Genomic DNA, 23039 nt, shown 5'->3' with positions numbered 1-23039 from the left:
GTTCTTTTTAAATCCATTTTACAAGTTTCTGTTATCCATGCAAACCTCCATTAACATATCCCACTTGCAAAACGGGACCCTGTGTGTGTTCTAACCAATGAGAATATATGCTATAGTCAATGACAATATACAAACCAATGAGAATGGGAGCCTATGTTTTAACCAATGAGAATACAAACATAGGTGAGTGACAACAAGCCACCCTGTCCCTCTCACACAGACATACTAAAACTCTCGGCCTAAAATCACCGGCAACTCAGCTGGGCGCCTCGTCGTTGTGGCGGGAGCGGTTGTGTCCCTGGTTCACCATCTTCTCCTGGAAGTCGCGCAGGATGTCTGTCAGCATGTTGTTGTCCTCCCCACCACCGTCACGGTCAATGTGCTCACTCAAGCTCGCCACACGCAGCCTAGGGGTAAACAGTTCATAATCATCATCATCATCATCATCGGCATCATCACTGTTGTTGTTATCGTCAAGCAAAAACATACTACAGAATTTCACATTACATGATCTGTCTATCCACTGCCAGATGCCTTAAACCCATACAGGGTGGCCACACACAAAGTGCCTCCAAACTGCCCTGTCCTCTGCTATAAGGTTGTCCTCCCTTCAGCTCACCCCCCCACCTCATGTACCTCTTAACTCCACCCATCATGTGTGTGTGGCTTCTGACTGGTTAATACAGCTTGTGACTATACTCCTTCCACTCTAACTTTTGACTATACTCCTTCCACTCTAAATTTTGACTATACTCCTTCCACTCTAACTTGGCCTAAAACTGCCACTTCTCCATCCTGAACATTAATGATTGATTAACACCAGAAAATTAAACAAGTCATGAAGTGCTATGGAAAGGGTGTAGGGCCACAGCACTGCCTTTTATGCCACTGATCTACGTGAAATAGGCTGCAAAATGGATGAAAATCTGGGCCAAATTGAGGGCAAAGAACTGTAGTCACAGCTCTACATGCTTTCCATAACACTCCTGTGCCAAGCATCATATTCCAGCATTCATCTACTGTTACAACTCGGTATTCATGATGGAAAGATGGCTGTTTTAGCCCACGTTAGAGAGTATGGAGTAAAGTGTTCATGATCCTCCAAAAAGCAAGACATCAAACTCTCTTTTGTATTTTTTTTTTCTTGGAAGGAACAGTCTGCGGGATCCTGGCCTTTAGTTTCTTCTTCCTTGCATTTAAAAAATAAAAATAAATAAAAAAATAAAATACTGCCTTTTTTGCTCTACTTGGCTTAACACTGCCATCTCTCAGTTTCTGTCTCCCATTTCCTTGCATAAAAAAAAAAAAAAAGTACTCACAGTGTCACCACATCCGGCTCACTGCTCTCCAAGGCCAGGTCAATCGCCTTGTGACCATCCTTGTCTTCTAAGTTGAGGTCCACTCGGTGCTTCAGCAGCAGACAAACCTGGGGAGGCAGGCAAAGGCGTCGTATTATTTAACCCCTTCACTCCAGTTACACTAATTTTATCCTATCTACCTATCATCGGATACCTTAATCCTGCAAGGGGTGGCCACAAACAAATCACCTCCATGTTGCCCTGTTCTTTTCCATTTGGCTGCCATCCCTGCAACTCACAACCCCATTCCCTCATATATCTCTTCACTCCATCCCTCCATATTATCCTGTCTCCTCCTTCTCTCCCACCACCTCACTCACATACACTCTTCTAGTCAGTCTCTCATTTCCCATCCTCTCCACATGGCCAAACAATCTCAAAGTATTTCTCACTTTCAATCACACCAACACCATAATGCTCCTTCACATCTTCAATTGTCTGTCTGTCTCTCCATTGTAACTCCACATGCTCCTCTCTCTCAATTTCCACTGCTCTCACTCTTCACCACTGATCCTTCCACACCACAATGCTCCTTCACATCTTCAAGTGTCTGTCTGTCTCTCCACTGTAACTCCACATGCTCCTCTCATTCAATTTCCACTGCTCTCACTCTTCACCACTCTTCACCACTGATCCTTCCACACCACAATGCTCCTTCACATCTTCAAGCATCTGTCTGTCTCTCCACTGTAACTCCACATGCTCCTCTCATTCAATTTCCACTGCTCTCACTCTTCACCACTGATCCTTCCACACCACAATGCTCCTTCACATCTTCAAGCGTCTGTCTGTCTCTCCACTGTAACTCCACATGCTCCTCTCACTCAATCTCCACTGCTCTCCCTCTACACTACTGATCCTCTCAATAGGGTCCCAGCAACACTCATCTCACCTGGCCAATGTTTGACTGGAGTGACGCGAGGTGGAGTGGAGTGCGGCCATTGTTGTCTTGTTCGTTAACCCGGGCTCCGTTGATCAGCAAATACTGTACCGCCATCACCGACCCCTGTCAACGAAGATCGGATATCAGACTCTCTCTCTCTCTCTCTCTCTAAATGTTTCCCACTTTGCATATAGTTTTAACAGTCCAATCCCTATGGCCAAGCAAAAATGATACAACAGAATGCGACACTTTTTTAAACACACACACACACACACACACACAGGGGAGAGAGGAAAGCCACCCTGACATACTCACACTAGTAACAGCCTGGTGTAGTGGTGTGCGTCCCATGTGTGAGGGGTTGTGCCAGTTTTTGTTCGCACCAAGAGCAAGACTGTGACTCATCATTGGCAGGTTATGGGCTTCACTCGCACGAAACAGCACCACGTCGGGAGTTAAACTGGACACCGGCTCTTCTGTTACTGAAAAAATATATATATACTTTAAGTGCTGATAAGAGTGAGACTGACGAGGAGAGTGTATGTGAGTGAGGTGGAGGGGGGGAGAGGGAGGGGGAGGCCAAGGATGAGAGGGAGGGGGAGGCCAAGGATGAGATGGAGGGATGGAGTGGAGAGGTTGGAGGGGGGGAGAGGGAGAGGGAGGCCAAGGATGAGAGGGAGGGGGAGGCCAAGGATGAGATGGAGGGATGGAGTGGAGAGGTCTATGAGAGAGGGGGTGTGAGCTGGGAACAGGGCAGTGAAATGGTGGCAAACAGGGCAACATGGAGGCGATTTGTTTGTGGCCACCCCTTATGGGATTAAGGCATCTGGCAATAGACAGGTAGATAGAACTGTTAATGGGGATGTGACTCAAAGGTTTAAGAAAAATACTTTGAGATGGTTTGGTCATATAGAGAGGATGGAGAATGAGGGACTGAGTATAAGAGTGTATGTGAGGTGGAGGGGGAGACCAATGATGAGATGGAGGGATGGAGTGGAGTGATATATGAAAGAGGACGTGTCTGAGTTGGAGGAAGGGTAGCCAAATGGTGGAGGACAGGGTGACACTTACAAGATGAAGATGTATGTCTGGCAATAAACACACAGATAGACAGATGGATAAATAGATAGATAAATACAGTACAGAGATAGACAGACAGTAGATAGATATAAAAGTTACCATGACTTGTGGGTTCCTCCGTGTCTGTAGAGTTGTCGTCACTGGCTCCAGCGAGGTCTTCAGCAGGTGTGGGGGCGTCTGCAGCGTTGGGGGTTGGGGAAGGCATTGTGACGTCCAGGAGTAACACATCACTCGACCCACCACTGCCATCACCGCACCTACACACAAACACACACACACACACAGTCACTAATAACACTTCACCTTATTACCCTCATGCTTCTTACTGTACTGGCTATACAGACAAGCATTTTCCCAAAGTTTAAAAATCATAATAATCATCATCATCATCATCCGGACCTCCTTTCCCACCCTAGGGCAGGGTGAGAAGTAACAATGTCCAGACAGCCCAAATCTGCCCACTCCAATGGGTCACGCTTCCATTCACTCATCAATCAAGCCCCCGGAATCCTGGCTCTATCCGATACGCCAAAAAACTTTCACCACATTCTGTAGCTTCACTTAAACATATCCGACAGAGTCAATCCGGACACTGTCACATTAAAAAGGGGTGCCAAATCCCTGATCATGCACTTCTTCTCACAACATTCATCCAGCCAGCTCGATCTCTTGTCAGTTCCCTAGCCTCACCGACTTCCAAACCTCTCTTCCTCACACACTCATCCACCATGTCCCTCCACCTTCTCCTTGGCCTACCTCACCTCCTCCCTCCTTCAAATTTGCTCAGATATACCTTTTTCACCACTGTTGTTATCCATTCTCTCCACATGACCATACCATCTCAGTACACTCTCTTCGATTCTGGCGTCCACAGACTTCCTCACTCCACATCTTTCACGAATCACATTATTTCATATCCTATCCACTCTCTGTACTCCACATACATTCCTCAGCAGTCCCATCTCCACTGCTCTCTCTTGACTTTTCATGTTCATGCCACACCATAGTCTCACATCCATATATTAAAGTTGGCACTAATGCTCCTTCAAGTAAGCCTCATGCAGCTGCAACACTCAAGCCTCTGTTTGCAAGGCCTTCATTGCACCAGCTACCTTCCTCCTTAATGTCACTCTACTTTCCCACTTCTTTTGCACATTTTCCTCTCTTTGCTACCACTGTGCCCAGGCATTTGAACTCTCTCACCAACTTGAGATGATGTTCTATGGATCAAACTCAAAACTGGGATTTTTGGACACTGGCCTCTTCTGCACTCAGCTGGAGAAACGTTAAATGCTTACGTAGTCTGACTGTCCTTCTGAGATTCACTGATGGCACTGGGAGGCTGGGTCTTGGTGCTCCTCCGCCTGTGTGTGTAGCGTCGCCTCCTGCTCACACTCCATCGCCTCCCTCCATCACCCTGCACGAACCAGCATTAAACACAACACCAAACACTTTAGTCTGGTTAACTTGCTTTCCTCTGACAAAACTAAGGCAGGCATGAATCTCCTTAGTTACTAGTCAAATCAACCCTCTAGTATGACTGCATCTTACCATCAACTGAACTGGAAGGGGTTAGGGGTCTTTGTCAGGCTCATATAAATGCAAATACTTTGAACAGGGGAGAAAAAAATCACACCCACACACCACCTTCAATCTCTAAAATCAATAACATACCGTTACAAACAGCCCACAACACACCTCTTGAGATGGAGAAGGTGACCCGGCGTGTGTGGCCAGTAGTGGTTTCACATACTTCCGCTCCACATACTTGGCTTTTATCCAATCCTCTCGCACATTCCTATGGCCAGAAAAGTGGTTGTGGTTAGGCAGAAGTAGTCAGGACACGTGGGGAGGATGGAGAATGAGAGAGTGATTAGATGAGGGCATGTGAGTGAGGTGGAGGGGAAGAGGATGGAGAATGAGTGATGTGAAGAGGGTATGTGAGCGAGGTGGAGGGGAAGAGGATGGAGAATGAGTGATGTGAAGAGGGTATGTGAGTGAGGTGGACGGGAAGAGGATGGAGAATGAGAGTGTATGTGAAAGATGTGGAAGGGAAGAAGATGGAGAATGGGACAGTGATTAGGCGACTATATTGTACCTTTGGCTGTCGGCTTTGGCTGGGGGTGGTGTGGTGGAGCCTGGTGAGTGAGTGGCCAGGTAGATGGCATTGACAGTCGTATTCCCCAACTCCCTCATCACCTTTGCCACCTCCGGCTCCCACGCATCAAGGGTCAGAGAACGCACCTTAGAGTAATGCACACCCAGGCTGCGATGGATTCCCGAGCATTCTGTAAACATCAACACATTAACCAGGCATTCAGTAAATCCATCCATCCATCCATCATCCAATCCTATGTTGCCCCATGAGAAGCGTAGGAGCCCGGAGCTGGGCAAGTTGGTCCTGATATTTAAGATGAGAGTGAGCATTTCAGATGAAAGTAAACATCCACCAAATACATTGTCTTCAGTACTGGTATTCTACAAACATCCACTACAGGATATTCTCCTAAGTATTCTGTAAACATTCATCACATTATCCTGGGCATTAGCATACCGACAGAGTGAGAGAGTAATTGCATCCTACCTATACAGAGGGTAATTCCTAAGTTGATGGAGGCCCAGCGTGGGTTATTGGCGCCACAATCACAGCACTGGTCATTCCCTGGGATGCCCATGATCTCCTGCCACAGCCTGCGTATCAAGGAACAACAGGAATTACTGTCATCATCTCAACCCTTGTACCCACCTATAGGATTCAGAACAAGTGGGAGAATCATCATCGTCATTGTCATCATCATCATCGCCATCCCTGCCCTACCGAACTACAGGATTCAGAGCATGTGGGAGAACTATCATCATCATCATCATCATAATCATCGTAATCGTCATCGTCATCCTCATCATCACCATCCCAGCCCTACCTAACTACAGGATACAGAGCAAGGGGCTGAACAATCTACAGCATATCCAGAGAAGTGAAAAACATAATCACTCACACATCTTCCAGCCCTTCATAATCCTTACTTACACCACAACATGTACAAACGTTGGCACGTACATTAATGTGTTTTTTCTTTTTCAATTCTGTTCACATACGCCTGTAGTGTAGTATGGAAAATCTGTCTGTGGTTGAATTTTTATAAGTGGTGCCAAACACTTATCACGGGGCTGGCATTTTTTTTTTTTTCCCCCTTGTTTTTTTTTTGTGTGTGTGACTTGGGGCATAGTCATTACAACCCATTTCCTGAGGTTCAGCAGTCCACCTACACACCACACACTTCCACACGTCATCACTCTGCTGCTAACACCCACCACCCATACTGCTGAATATATGCTTGGGTTGTCTCATACAGTACCGGTGTACTGGTATTAGCGGGGGGGTGTTTATGTCGGCGGGTCTTAGAGTAGATCAGTAAAGTTTGCGTCAATGGAATTCTAATCCTTAAACTGTTCCCTGCCCCGGCTGGGATTCAAAACCGTGTCCACTGGATCAGAACACAACTCTACCTGCTCAGTCATGGCCTTCCCCCTGGTGCTGTGGGACCCAGGCTGGGGAAGAGGCTGGAGGCAAGGAATGTCCCAAAATACAACTTATACAATGAAAACCTATTGTACTATACAGTATTCTGTATGAAAAGGACAATATATTCAGAAACAATTACAGTACTGAACCCTGAGAAGGCCAGTCAATTAATGGGATAGGGTGGAGGGTATGACTACTGTACAGAAAATGCTTTATAAAAAAATAGCAATAATAATAATACAATTAGTTTCATAAGGAGCAAACACTATGTACTACTTACTGAGCCTTGGGAGGGCCTGTCTGTTGATGGGGTGGTGTGGCGGGGGAGGAGTTAGTGGAGGAGTCCCCTGGTGTGGTGGGGGCCATGCCAGGGGAGGGGGCGGAGGAGGGGAAAGGGGAGCCGGAGGAGTCTTGGCCAGGGGAGGTGTAGGAGTCCAGGGAGGGTGAGTGGGAACCCAGCTGCAGTGCCTGGCCAATACCACGCTGCAGTGAGTTGATCCACGACTCATAGCTCTCCTCACTCTCAGCCTGCAGCATGTGGCACCTGTACAACATAATACTCCATCAGATTTCTCTCTCTCTCTCTCTCTCTCTCTTTTTTTTTTTTTCTTGCAAGGAAGAAGGAACTAAAGATAAGAAGCCTACAATAATTTTTCCCTCAAAACAAAAACAAAGAGCCAAATTCAAGATCCATTTACTTCTGTATGAACATCCTATTCCTTTACTGCCCAGGTCTCACTACCATACAGCATTTCACTCCTAACACATGCTGCATACAAGAACCCATGAAAGAGTTAATATTATTCTCCACAAAATGACCAAGGTGGCAACTCACTTCATGGGCGAGACAACCTCAAAGCAGAAGCGTCGGTCGATCTCCATGGCCGGCTTGACGGTACACAAACGCAGGTCCTCCTCCATCACGGTCACTTCCTCCCCTGAACACACATCAAGTTACAGTCATACGAGAGCCACATCATCACCATGTCTCATCATCATCATCATCATCATCATCATCCTTTTCATAACTAAAGCAATACAGTAAAATCAGTCACCATTATCCTGTCACTACTCTAAAAAGAACAGATTTTTTTCAACAGTTTTTATCTTGAAGTTATTGTGTGTTGTTGTGGTCCCAGGTTCATCTGAAACATAAACCCAGTGGACTACAGGCTGAGTTTGTCGTTCTTCTGCAGTCCATCATCCTTCTTGTGGGTGGATGGTGGAGCTGAGGGATGTTTGTGTATAACAGCATCAGTATCAGTGTCACCACATGAAGGCATCCCTCTCCACCACCTACTGTGTATTAAAAGCAGAAAATAATGTCAATAAATGCAAACTATATTGAAGACTTTGGTCCACATTATCACTGGTTATTGTAGCTCCCTAACACCTGTTCCTATGTGATTTATTTTGCTTATTACCCCTTACTGTCCTATTCTGTTACAAAAATCCTTCAAACATCACCATACTCTGCATAAAAAACCTACAAAAGGATATTAACCAGCCACATCTATAAATAAATCACTAAAGAAGAAGTGTTAGGGAGCTTCCTTACACGAAAATAATATGGACCTTCGTGTACTAGAAATCTTAGTCACAATACTTGGCTATATATGTACTACACTAAATAATGCATCTCCCAGACACAGAATTTAACACGATATGGCATAAGCATGTGGTCTGCGGAAGATTATATATACAGAACGTTGTTGAGCCACGAGTCACAAAATAAAGTACCATAAAATAAGGTGTCTGCTTTACTAGAAACAATACAGCATAAAGTGAAGCCTTGTTAAATACAGGATGCCCATAGACTGCACTCCACTATAGTTTTTTATCTCAACTTGGCCTAATATTTGTCCTTTTGTAGCTTAGTGGAAGAAAATGGCAATACCATGGCTCTACACCCCTTCCATAGCACTTCTTTGTGACTAGCACCACGCTCTAGTGTTAGCCTATTCTATAACTCAATGTTCACAATGGATAGATGGAAATTTTAGGACAAGTTAGGGTAAATGGAGTATAGAAACTAATGTGGCAATAACTTATGTGTCATGGAGAAGGCTCAGTTGGCTAGTGTGGGCATGGGTGTGGTGGTGGGAGTAGGAAATTAATAAACGATGCAGGGTAGACACTGATAACCCTGTCTGCTGGTGCAAGTGTGGGTGTGGCAGTGGGAAAATGAATAACTAATGCAAGATGGATGATAACACTGATGCTGGTATGGGTGTGGCAGTGGGGGTAGGAAATGAATAAACGATGTAGGATAGACACTGGTAACCCTGCCTGCTGGTGTGGGTGTGGGTGTGGCAGTGGGGGTTGGAAATGAATAAATGATGCAGGATGGATACTGATAACACTAGCCATCCCCACAAAACATGAGATATCACCCAGCAGAATGTAAGTGGAGGGTTATACATGGGGAACACTGTACAGTATATACTACTTCACTGCAATGAATAACCTGTTGCATTCCTGATATTATACATTACTTTATACAGCTTTAAAAGTATATCCATATAGTGAATGGGTTAATGAAGGCTATACTGTAGTTATCCCCCCAGTCCTTTCATCTTAACTTGGCACGGAGTTCTGGCTTTTTACAGTTTACATCGCATAGCTTAGAGGCTGAAAAAGACGCTGCTATGGCTTTCCCTCCTCTCCATAGCACTTCTTCAAGCCTGACATCATATTCTAGTGTCAATCTATTGCTACAAGTCAGCACTGAAGATGGGGAGATGGAAATTTTAGACCAAGTTAGAGTAAAAGGAGTAGTCCTGTATATGTGAATAACGTAAACAGTAATCCATAAACAGGCTATACTAAGCTCTTAATGTCAGGTATAATAGTGTAGTACAGCCTTCCAAATCCAAACAACCAATTTCCAAAAAACTCTTGTCTTTCCAAATTATTTTTCCTTGTAACAGGAGGGTGTTGGTATCATTAGCCCTCACACAAATGATGCATATTTGAAGATCTCTCTCCATTTATCTATCTACAGCCAGATGCCTCAATTCCATAATGGGTGGCCATAAACGAATCACCTCCATTCCACCTTGTCCCCTGCCATTTCCCTGCCCTCCCCCCAGTTTACACCCCCCTCTCTCGTGTATTTGAAGATGAAGTGTATTATTTAACAAGTATAACACCAGACGATATACTACTACAATAATACAAGACACTACTGCACATACGGTTTATGATACTGTTGGCTATTTTTACAGTATTTTTTCATTGTGTATAGTTTAAAAAAAATTTATATATATGGAAAGGGTGAAGAGCCATAGTATTGTCTTTCTGCCAAGGAGTACCCATAGATTAAGACTAAAATATGGTGCTAGTCATGAAGAAGTGCTATGGAATGGGTGTAGAGCCATAGTACAGTTTTTCTGCCATGCTGTACCAACAGATTAACACTAGAATATAACACTAGTCACAAAGAAATGCTATGGAAAGGGTGCAGAGCCACTGTACTGCCTTCCTGAAATGAACTGCAAACAGACAAAATTCCAAGCCAAGCTAAGGTGAATGGAGTGCATCACTACCCAACACATGCCAGCAGCCAAATTATGTACATCAGAAGCATGCACCATGGAGAGTCCCATCATCATCATCATCATCATCATAATGATAATATATGTAATAATATTAACTGTAACAGTAGTAATAACAATAATGGTGGTAATAATAATAACTAATACTGTAGTAGTAGTAACAATAATGGTGGTGCTAGTAGTAGTAGTAGTAGTAGTGGTGGTAGTAGTAGTAACAATATAAATAATTATAATAATAATAATAATAACAATAATAAAACAGCACTGTACTAATAATGGCTATCTCTTATCATATGGAATGGACTGAATTCCCCGAACTAGGCCTTGATAGATCATATAGTCTTGATAGGTGACTGGACAGCGCGGCTCCACGGTCCAGTTATAGGACATTTGTATAATCCGGTAACTCCACAGCCCAGTTATAGGACGTTTGTATAATACGCTACCTCCACAGCCCAGTTATAGGACATTTGTATATTCAGGCAGCTCCACAGCCCAGTTATAAGACATTTGTATAATCAGGCAGCTCCACAGCCCAGTTGTAGGATGTCTGTATAATCAGGCAACTCCAGAGCCCAGTTATACCAGTGCCACCACTTGAAGGCCTACCTCTCCAGCACCCAAGTATTACAAATAGGGAACAAGATGGTGGTGAGACAAATTTTCGGAATGGCTGGGACTTTGCAACGACTGTCTGCCTTAACGACCCTAATGTGGCTGACAGGGATGATTAGCCACATGTGCGTTTGGAGCCATACGAAGTTGAAATTACTGACTTTAATAAATTCTGTAGTTAACCTTCCCTGTAGCCTAAAACTCTCAAGTGTCCAATTAGGGATCTAGATGGAATGCTGATCATTGCGGGATGTATTTAAGAAGATTCAGATTGTGTAAAAACTGACCGTCTACTTAACCCGTGGATTGTGAGCCACAGCTCAGGCTGGGTAGCGTCGTGTTGCGAGCCACAGCTCAGGCTGTGCTGGCCGTGCATCACCGTAAACAACTCGACCCCGACGGAAACTTATGTACGGCGCTACGCAAAGACGGAGAGAGAGATTTTTTTTCTTTTCACCAGATGATGCCCTGGATGTTTACCTTCAAATTTATAATAAACATTTTTTTTTTTCACTACTCCCATACGTAAACTTATGCATGGCCCTACACAAAGACAGAGAGAGAGAGATTTTTTTTCTTTTCACAAGATGATGCCCTGGATGTTTATCTTGAAGTTTATAAAAAAAAAATAAAAAAAATCCTTCATTTTTTGCAGAACCACGGGGTGGGATAAAAAAAGGTAATTGCGCAATCCATGGGTCAAAGGTATTCTTATTTTCATTATTATTTTTTTTTTAATGCGAGGAAGAAGGAAACAAAGCCTGGAAGCTTGTAAGGCTGTTCCCTCCAAGACAAAACACAAACATGATAACAGAGAACACTGCGGACCCAGGCGTAACATCAGCTATATTCTAGGGGACGTTTTGGACTTGGTAAAATCGGAACGCATGCCGAAATACCCAATACGCAGTCAACAGGAGCAAAATTACACCCTCCTTTCCTCGCTGGCTGCCCCACCCAACACTTCTATCTCATACTCCACATACACAATGCAATTTACAAGGTTCACATGTACAAATTTCACATCTCTATTTATGGATGACGGCAGCACATATCAGGCTAGTCTACACAGTTTACATGGAGGATAATGCAAGAGTGGTGTGTGTGTGTGTGTGTGTGTGTGTGTGTGTGTGTGTGTGTGTGTGTGGTGTGGTGTGGTGTGTGTGTGTGTGTGTGTGTGTGTGTGTGTGTGTGTGTGTGTGTGTGTGTGTGTGTGTGTGTGTGTGCATTGTGGTGTGGTGTGGTGTGGTGCTGTGCTGTGTGTGTGTGTGTGTGTGTGGACAAAGGGTTGCACTGTATTCTCTTAACATAATTACAGTACATACTTTTTCCATATTCAGTTAAGACTCCCATCTGACAATTTTAATTCTCTATTCTCCCCTTAAATAAATAAAATCTTTTGGAGGCAATACATAATAAATAAATTAATTAATTAAATGGAATAAAAAGGACAATAAGTTAAGCAAAGGAGGCTACTTGTCAGCTCTTCCTTATTAATTCAGCATGTTATAAATAATACAAACATTCTTACTCTCATGCATATTCAAATATTTAAAACACTGACAGCATTAAGAAAATATATAAACTTTCTGATACAGGTGGTATTTTTTTAATTTTTTTACTTATCACTATTATTATTATTATTATTATTATTATTATTATTATTATTACTACTACTACTATTTTTTCTGCTACTTCCATATGACATACCAGTATTTTTTAGCTTATTTTTGCTAGTGATGTATTTTTTTATTTATATTTCATGCTACTTCCACTTAACACATTTTTTACTGCTACTTGCACATGATGTATTTCTTCATTTATTTCTGCTACTTTCAGACAAATTTAATTGCACCGGTCCAATTACATAATTTACATAGCACATCCTCGTTAAACAATCACTCATTCTGTGATCAATAAGAATTTAGGACTATTTATTTCTTGATTTTGCTTTGCTTTTTTGGCTGCTGTGATGCCAAATTGTAAATAAATATAGAAATATAGGAATAAGGAAGAGGTGGCAATTCACCCCCTAAACTCATGAGAATACAGATTAAAGCCCTTGATTTTGATGAGATATTTCTGTGCTAATGCTTGCTCTCTCGATGATCTTATTCAATGTGGGAGAAAATTCATGGAGAGATTTATATAGAGCCTTCATATACTCTACCTCAAGGTCTTCCCTCAATTGTCATCTGGAGGCAGCAAGAATAAGGCAATGAAGTGTGTGTGTGGTGAAGGGGTTAAAAATGTTATGATGCTCCCCGGTGCAGACAAGTGGAGATGTGAAGCAAGGCAAGTGACTACTGTACGTGCTCTGTGACTGTCCCCTCGTCTATGTCCCAGGTTTAACACAGCCAGAATATACAGCTAAACCTTAGGACTGAAACTATACTCCTTTTACTCTAACTTGGCCCAAAATTTTCCTCCATCTGCAGCGTATTTCATGTACCTAACTGGCAGAAAGACAATACTACGGCTCTGCATCCTTCCTTTTCCACTCCTTCATGACTAGCATCATGTTCTAGTGTTAATCTGTTCTTGCAAGTAGGCATTCAAGATGGAGAGGTAGCAGTTTTAGGCCAAATTAAAGTAAAAAAGATATAGAGCTGTACAAGAATGGGGGAGAATTGTGCCAGTGATTGTCCCCTTGTCTATGTCCCAGGTTTAACAGAGCCAGCAAGAATATACAGCAAAACCTTAGGACACAAACGGGAGCTGTACATGAGTGGAGGTTAGACAGAATTGTGCTAGTGACTGTCCCCTTGCTTATGTCCAGGGTTTAACACAGCCAGCATACACTGCCAAACCCCAGGACACAAACGGGAGCTGTACATGAGTGGGGGTTAAACAGACCTCCGTGCGATTGCGTCAAGCTGCTATTGAGTAGATTACTTCCTCCCGAGTTCCTGAATGACTTTCGATAACCTTGGGGGAGGAGGATGTAAGAAAAACTAAAATTAATGTACATAACCCTAAGATATTTGACAAAAGTAATATTTAATTCATAACTTTTCAAAGCCTGGTTCTATAATACTCACATGTACTTAAAATACAGTGGTCTATATATAATGCTCTACTTCCTCTCCACTGGGCATTTTCTTGAGTGGTGTGGGGATAGCTCAGTTGCATTACCCGTATCTACTCTACATCCTTTATTCATCTCCTACTCCCAGTACCACACCCACACCAGCCAACTGAGCCATTCCCACAGCATATTAGATACTGCCATGTGAATTTCAAGTTGAGTGCTATTTACAGACAACCCTGTATAATAAAAGCAGATGAAAATAGACTCTGCCAATAATGATGATACAAAATTAGGCAGTGTTTGTGTTTGTGTGTGAGTGCTGTCAGTGAGGTTAGTAAGGCACTGCACTGCTATACCGACCTCCTTTCCCTCAACATCCACCCCTCTCACCAACACCATAGTCCTTTCACCTTAACTTGGCCCAGAATTTCCTCCTCTTGTAGTTTATTTCACAAAGCTAAGTGGCTGAAAAAGGCAATGCTATGACTCTACATCCCGTCCACACCACCTCTTTGTGACTTCCATCCCATTCTTCTGTTAATCTCATATTCTCCTATTAATATCTTCTTGAAACTTGGCATTCAAGATGGAGAGATGGCAATTCTAGGCCAAGTTAGAGTAAAAAGGGTATAGCAGTAAGGATGAAACTAGTATTTATAAACACAGCTTAGTGCAGCCCTGAGAATATCGTCTACCATTTACAGTACAAAGCATAATATTAATTCTAGATACCTTCCACCACCAGTAAGTTAAATATTGGTAATTTCTATTTGCCTTATACCCTGGGAGCAACAGTACCAAAGAAGAGCATAGTTTAGTACCTTATATTACGTCTATCTATCTGTTTATTGCCAGATGCCTGAATCCTGTAAGGGGTGGCCACAAACAAATCATCCAACATTGTCCTCTGCCATTTGTCTGTCCCCCCTCCAACTCACACCCACTCTCCCATATAACTCTCCACTCCATCCCTCCATTGCATCCACAGTCTCCCCCTCCAACTCACACTGCCCTCTCCTTATATACCTCTCCACTCCATCCCTCCATCTCATCCTTGGACTACCCCTCCAAAACAAATCCCCTCTCTCACATCTCTCCACTCCATCCCTCCATTTCATCCTCAGTCTCCCCCACCAACTCACACTGCCCTCTTCTCACATATACCTATCCTCTCCATCCCTAAATCTCATCCTTGGTCTCCCCTTCCAACACACATCCCCTCTCTTATATCTCTCCACTCAATCCCATCCTCAGTCTCCCCCTCTTCCTAAATTTTGAGGGTTAAAAGTCCCACTGTGGAAGGTTGTGGCTGAGTTGGTAGGGATGTGCTCTCCTGTTCAAGTGGATGTGAGTTCAAATCCCAGCTGGAGCAGAGAACAATTTAAAGATTTGAATTTTAACAGCAAACTTCACTGATCTACCATACGACCTGCCAACATGCCATTACAACCCCAATAATACCAATACACCAGTCCTGTATGAAACAACCCTAGTATGTTTTCCCTATGCACAGTGGGTGTTAGCGTCGAAGTGGTGGAAAGTGAAGGTGTATGGTACATAGGAGGACTACTGGGCTCTGGGTGATGATCCGTTAAGCCTATGCCCAGAGTAGGATGCATAAAAAAGGTAAAAATAAATAAAAAAATAAGGAAATGGAGAAATATACACAGAAAATGAGTATAAAAAAAATCCATTGCTCTCTGATAACTTCAAACTCATGCCACACAAGACTGTCTTTGAGAATCACCTGGGGAACTCTTGAGAAAATAATATGCTGAATATACCTGGTCCTTTCACTGTGTATCGTACTCTTCCCAAAACCACACACACACACACACACACACATTCACACACACACACACACACACACACACACACACATTTAAACTGAAAACCAAACAACTAAAATACATCAATAAAGGAAGAATACCCACAAAAATAAAGTCTTCCACAGCCTGCCCCCCTCCATACAATAAAGTTCTATTTTCTTGCCAATAATAATATGGATGATTTAATTTGAGTTGTATCAGCTTAACACTCAGGCTATGCAAGTGTGATGGTGGTGGTGGTGGTGGTGGTGGTGGTGGTGGTGGTGGTGGTGGTGGTGGTGGTGGTGATGATGATGATGATGATGATGATGATGATGATGATGATGATGATGATGATGATGATGATGATGATGATGATGATGATGATGATGATGATGATGATGATGATGATGATGATGATGATGATGATGATGATGATGATGATGATGATGATGATGATGATGATGATGATGATGACGATGATGATGATGGACACAAAAATGAAAATGAGGGGAAAAAAAAGAGAAAAAAAATTAGGCAGGAAAAGAATACTTGTTGATGATGATGATGATGATGATGATGATGATGATGATGATGATGATGATGATGATAATGATGAAAAATAAAAACCAAAATTAAAAGAAATCTTCCTGTCTCTTGATAATTATATCCTGTTTGAGATGGAGAATGAAAGACTAACTAGAAGAGTGTATGTGAGTGAGGTTGAAGGGGAGACCAAGGATGAGATGGAGGGATGGAGTGGAGAGATACATGAGAGAGGGAGGTGTGAGTTGGAGGGGATGAAGGATGAGATGGAGGGATGGAGTGGAGAGATCCATGAGAGAGGGAGGTGTGAGTTGGAGAGGGAGGACAGCAAAATGACAGAGGACAAGGTGACATGGAGGTGATTTGTTTGTGGCCACCCTTTATGAGATTATGTATTAAATAGCTAAAAGAATTAAAACAAAATAACTTATAAATACAACTCACTGGACACAAACAAGATATAATGAACGGAAATGAGGAAGGAAAACCACTCCTTTCAATAAGTCCTTCAATCACGAAGAAGAATGGCATCAGAAAAAGAATTACTAGAACTTTTATCCCTCCACTGTCACTCATCATCATCTATCCTTTTTTCCCCACCTAAGGAAAGGATGAGGTAAGGGAAACGAGAGAGAAGGTATGGAGTAAAGGCCACTATCAGAGGGGCTGCCAGGATATTATTGTTGGGGGAAGGGTTGGGCTGAATTTTGGTTGCCACACTGCAGGTTGGAATGAAATATAATAGAAAAAAAAAATAGTATTCAATAGTTCAAGAGGCATCCCAGGAAACAATCATTAATATCTGAATGAAAGAATAAAGATACATAACTACCTTCCCATTCCGCTTATTCTATTCATAAGTGGGGAGGTCCCAGGCCCCTCCGATTCCCCCCCTGACTGTGCCCCTGGAAACTATCAACAGCATGTCTAATGAAATACTCCAGACACTCACTCACACACCATACTGTACAATACATGATAAATACAGGTACGGTATTCAGACACTCATTCACACACCATACAATCCCCATACATGATAAATACAGGTGCTGTACTCAAACAGACACTCATTCACACATCATACAATCCCCATACATGATAAATACAGGTACAGTACTCAAACTAGACACTCATTCACACACCATACAATCCCCATACATGATAAATACAGGTGCCATACTCAAACAGACACTCATTCACACATCATACAATCCTCATACATGATAAATACAGGTACGGTACTCAAACTAGACACTCATTCACACACCATACAATCCCCATACAATACATGACAAATACAGGAACTCAAACATAAGCAGCCTCACCCGAACGCTTCCTGTACACGAGCTGGTTATTCTGGAGTGTGAAGTAGCGTCTATTCCAGGTCTTGAAGGCATTGGTGGTGCGCTTAAAGAGGTAGCCCTGCATGGTGACGGGGCGGCTGGCGTCACTGTAATCCAGGCCCACCAGAAGGTCCTTGTCAGTCACGTCGGTGTGCCTGTTCTCAAGACTCTTCTCCAACTCGTTCACCTCCTGTCGCATCATACCCACCTGCATCCCACAACTTAGCATCAACCTTTACAGTGCAATGATGATGATGCCTCTTTATCCCCTTCACTATACTCATTTCTACCCCATTCACTATACTCATTTTTATCCCATTCACTATACTCATTTTCATCCCACTCACTATACTGTACTCATTTTTATCCCATTCACTATACTCATTTCACTCTAACTTGGCCTAGAACTGCTATCTCTCTGTCATAAATGCTGAGTTGTAACAAGATATCAGCACTTGAATATGGTGCCACTAATGAAGTGCTAAGGGAAGGATGTAGAGCTTTTTATCCCATTCACTATACTCATTTCACTCTAACTTGGCTAGAACTACTAACTCTCTGTCATGAGTGCTGATTTGTAACAAGAGGTTAGCACTTGAATATGGTGCTAGTAATAAAGTGCTATGGGAAGGATGTTAAGCTATAGTAGCAACTTATATATTTCTCCATTTCATCCTTGGTCTCCCTCTTCTCCTCACTCACATACTAGTCAGTCTTTCATTCTCCATCCTCTCCACATGACCAAACCATCTCAGAGTATTTCTCCTATCACTTTCAATCACACCCACATCAACACAGGAATACAGGTGTTAATCATCATCATCATCCGGACCTCCTCTCCCACCTCAGGGCAGGGTGAGGAGTAACAATGTCCAGACAGCCCAAATTTGCTCAATCCAATAAGCCACGCATCCATTCACTCATCATTCAAGTCCCCGGAATCTTGGCTCTATTGGATACACCAAAAACATTCACCACGTCCTGTAGCTTCACATAAACGTATCCGACAGAGTCAAAAGGTGTTAACAGAGAGGGAAAATACAATATCTCTTGGCTGGACCTCACTCACATACTCTTCCAGTCAGTCTTTCATTCTCCATCCTCTCCACATGACCAAACCATCTCAGAGTATTTCTCCAATCACTTTCAATCACACCCACATCAACACAGGAATACAGGTGTTAATGGAGAGGAAAAATACAATACCTCTTGGCTGATCCTGTCCAGTGATGGCTTGAGATCATCGCAGAGGTCAGTGCCTTGGTGATAGAAGGTGCTGTAGGCCTTCAAGTACGAGAGCAGCTGAGGGACAAGCATATAAATGGGGGAAGTAAGATAAAGTTTCAAGAGCTGTAAATTGAGTAGTGTTGTTCTTGTTATCGTCAACATCCTCATATCACTGCTCATAGAAATAAACACAGACACAGACACACACACCCACACACATACAAATACCCACACCCACACACAAACACACCCAGACCCAGACACTCACACACACAGATCGAGATCGACTCACCGCATCAACCACTTCATGCCGCTTCTTGCCCTGTGCTACGGACAGAGCGTGAACGTAGTCTAGGGTGGTGTGGCGGAAGGCGCGGCGCGTGGCAATCACCAAGTTCGTCATTTCCTGGGCGTCCTGGTGCCGGGAGCGCGACACACCCGAGGCTCGCTGCAGCACACTGTCCATTTCACCGCTCACTTTCTCGAAGAAGTGGCGGAAGTCCTTCACTGTACGCAGCTCACTGAAAGATGGGGAGGAGAGTTGTTTCACCCCTTCATTCTGGCTTGTGTCTTTTTTGGTTTAATCTTCACACTACATGACTATCCATCTAGCTATCTAAAGCCAGACACATCTTCATACCATGCAACTGTCCCCTGCCATGTTGCTGCCCTCCCCCCAACTTGCACCTCCCTCTCTCATGTATCACTCCATCCCTCATCTCATCCTTGATCTGCCCCTCCTCTCTCCCACCACTTCACTCACACTCTTCCAGTCAGTCTCTCATAATACTGCACCTTTTGATAAATGAGGAGAGGTTCTTGGTGACCGCCCTGGCAGCCTGGTCAACAAGTATGGCATGGTGCTTTGCTGCCTCTCCCAGCGCGGCCAGCATGCGGTTCAAGGCAGACTGTACGTTGGTGTCACACTGGAAATACCCAGCCAGGTCCCACAGTGTGTGGATCAACTGCCTGTGGACACAAACGCAAATGTACCGAACCATACTCAATTGCATACTCACACATTAATATAACTGACCAGTATATGGTGATTATGGTCCAATTTATGTGGTTGCTTATACCTGGTGATCAAGTCAGTTCTATCACAAAACATCTTATAGCACTAACATGAGTGATGATGCTAAGCAAGACAGTGATTATAAAAAAAAGAAAAAAAACAAAACAGTGAAGGCTGGACAAGCATCTACTCACTCCTGCTCCTGGTTGAACTGCTTTCCCGCTGCCACCATCTGGTTGCATTGCTTCACCACCTGACAAGGTATAAAAAACGCACACCATTTGACCAACATGCATAATCATCATCATCGTCATCAACATTATCATCAATATCACTTTTATCATCATCTGGTTACAGTTCTTCACTACCTGACAATGTACACACACACACACACAATTAAGCATCATTATTTTTACATCAAGGTACAAAGGACTTAATTTACGAGCGTAGATTTGGGTAAAACTGATTAGAACACAACTTTTACTATACCTTCTCCAGCTTCACTTCTAATATATCCAGATCCTTCTCGTTTTCCTCCAACACTTGCCTGAAACCAACAAAATGTCATCAATGGTAACTGTGCAGTGTTGGATGAATAATCAATTTAAAGTAATTAATTCACTGGTATCACACAGACATTACTATACTGGCACTTACTTTACTAACAGCCTAAAACTGCCTTATCTTCATCTTCAATGCTGAGTTGTAATAGATCAATGACAAAATAAAGGGGTTCTGGTGCAACATAGCCTGTGTTCATTTATAAAGGAAAAAAATATGATATGGTACTGTTACAAATAAAATCTATCTATTTATAACCAGATGCCATAATCCCATAAGGGGTGGCCGTTTGTCTTTGAGTTAGTTGTTTTACTAGGAGGGGCACTAACCCTCCACCAATCTACTTGTTGACATGTAAGCAACACGAGTGGATTGGTTATATGGTTACCACCCAGTGTTGCAAAAGGTTTCCGGATTTACAGGAAACCATTAGGCTTGTCACTCAATGTAATGCCACCGGAAATGGAAAGATGAGTAATAAAAAGTGACAGGAATAATAAGAGAAACTGGAGGAGAGGAGGGTAGACACAGAAAAAAAATGATAAAGAGGTGAAGGAAGAAGTAGGCAGCACTACATCAAATGAGTGGATGACATCACCATCACCTACCACCTAAAATACGTTTCATAATATTTCAACTTATGGACACACTAGTTCTGTAATGAAGGAAGGTTAACACAGTGCTTTTTAACTATATGCTGGAGGGATGGAGTGGAGAGGTATATGAGAGAGAGGGGTGTGAGTTGGGACTGAGGCAGTGAAATAGCGGGGAACAGGGCAACGTGGAGGTGATTTGTTTGTGGCCACCCCGAACGGGATTGAGGCGTCTGGCAATAGATAAATAGATAGATTATACATAAGCTTATTTCCTTAAACTTTCCCATGAAAATATATATATATATATATATATATAAACAGTATGGTATCCATCTATGCAGCATATTCTACGGACATATTATACTTACCGAAATCTAGGTGAGTCCCTCTGGCACTCAACGGTATCGATTATTGCCTTCATCTTGACTACTGGTACCTGGAAATTGTCATCTTATTACTTTCTCTAAAATAAAAAACATTCAAGTAACCACTGACCATGTTATATCATTTATAAAAGCTCCAACATGCTTGCATTCGTTGGCCTTGGTCACCTAATGGCGGCTCTCCATACAATTGCCTAGCTGACCTATGCTATTAAAGCTGAAGTGACTGCCTTGCTTAGACACACAGCTAAAAGATTAAAGAAGTGCTCCCAAAGACACACCACTAGAAAGAGAATACAGTTTAGAATTAGGTTGTTACAAAATATGATTGTACAGAATTTTCCATATATCACTGAGAACTCTGTATAAATATATGGTTCCACATCTAACCAAACCCCACAAGACCAACCTAACCTAACCAAGCAAAGTTATTTCCCTTAAAACATGGAAAATTTGCTTCTATAGCTACATTTCATCACTTTCAGCTTTCCTTTTAAGACATTCCTCTTGAAAACTACATAATTCTTTTTGCATATGCAAGATAATTAACACTGATGCAAATCTGATTACCTAACCATAGCATCCTTCCAACTTATGAGCTGAAAATCACTCAAATCAAGCCTAGCCAACCAACCCACGTAAATAAGGAGAGCCATACTCTACATATCTACCATACCCCGGCCATTTTACAAACCTAAATACACTTTGTAGCTTGTGTTAATATGCCATGTTGTTACAGATCCAAACCCTTCCTTATAGAGTCCTGCCATAAGTCTGCAATATATTTAGAAACTGTACATACATCCTACACACTCTGATCACATACATCCTACACGTTACAGACGTTTATACATCGTGAAAGCTAAAAAATACACTCTCTTCCCTGTGTTGATAAGCTATGTTGTAGAATATTTAGAAACTATACATATATCCCACATGCTAGACTTCTACATAAATCCTACAGGCTACAGATTCTTATACACCGAGAAGGATACACGATAAACTTGGCAGACTGGTGGAATATTTTAGTGAAAGCTTACCGAATGGGCGTGTCAGTGGCGGTGGTGGAGTGGTGGCCTCACAAGACTATTTAGTAGTTCATCCCGGGGCTGTGGTATATTCTCGTTTACATATCACCATGGAGCAGGAGTGACGAGTTTACATCACCATAGCATAAATCACCAGCTTCCCTGACACATCACTCCTCACTTCCCGAGAAATTTGACATAAACACTACGAAGAGCAGGAAATGACATAAAAGCATCGCCACAAACACAATGAACTACTAGACATAAGTTCAAATAGCTTAGTACTTAGAATCGACCAAATACATTACTATTGAAACACTTTTACAAACAAGTTTCGAAATTTATAGCCTAGAGAGGTGGGTCTCTTGGGTATTTATCTTGTGAAAGTTTATAAATTATATTTGTCGCGTCGCGGTGATGGATGAGAAAGTTACATGAAAGCTACACGACTTTCTCCTGTTTTTTAGAAGTAAAAAAGTAAGGCG

The 23039-nt window shown here is 42.7% G+C and overlaps 1 protein-coding gene across 1 annotated transcript; it reads right to left on the bottom strand.

Annotated features, from left to right (window-relative positions):
* Positions 1 to 226: 226 nt before the first annotated feature.
* CenB1A (Centaurin beta 1A) lies at positions 227 to 22633 on the bottom strand. Its single transcript, XM_080269293.1, has 20 exons — positions 22567 to 22633; positions 21512 to 21579; positions 20476 to 20533; positions 20181 to 20239; positions 19767 to 19940; positions 19264 to 19492; positions 18951 to 19046; positions 17727 to 17952; positions 13873 to 13944; positions 7680 to 7782; positions 7125 to 7388; positions 5906 to 6012; positions 5420 to 5609; positions 5020 to 5119; positions 4620 to 4738; positions 3421 to 3578; positions 2557 to 2723; positions 2251 to 2364; positions 1320 to 1426; positions 227 to 407 (listed from the first exon to the last, which is right to left on the bottom strand). The coding sequence occupies exons 2-20, from the start codon at positions 21562 to 21564 to the stop codon at positions 257 to 259; spliced, it is 2547 nt and encodes an 848-aa protein (XP_080125419.1). The 5' UTR covers positions 21565 to 21579; positions 22567 to 22633; the 3' UTR covers positions 227 to 256.
* Between the last annotated feature and the right edge of the window lie 406 nt (positions 22634 to 23039).

This window comes from Coenobita brevimanus, chromosome 33 (assembly GCF_032717465.1).
Source record: "Coenobita brevimanus isolate Jiangsu-jjx chromosome 33, ASM3271746v2, whole genome shotgun sequence".
Lineage (NCBI taxonomy): Eukaryota > Metazoa > Arthropoda > Malacostraca > Decapoda > Coenobitidae > Coenobita > Coenobita brevimanus.
Note: the sequence above shows the minus strand (reverse complement) of the source record. Positions and strands in the feature narration are given on the sequence as shown.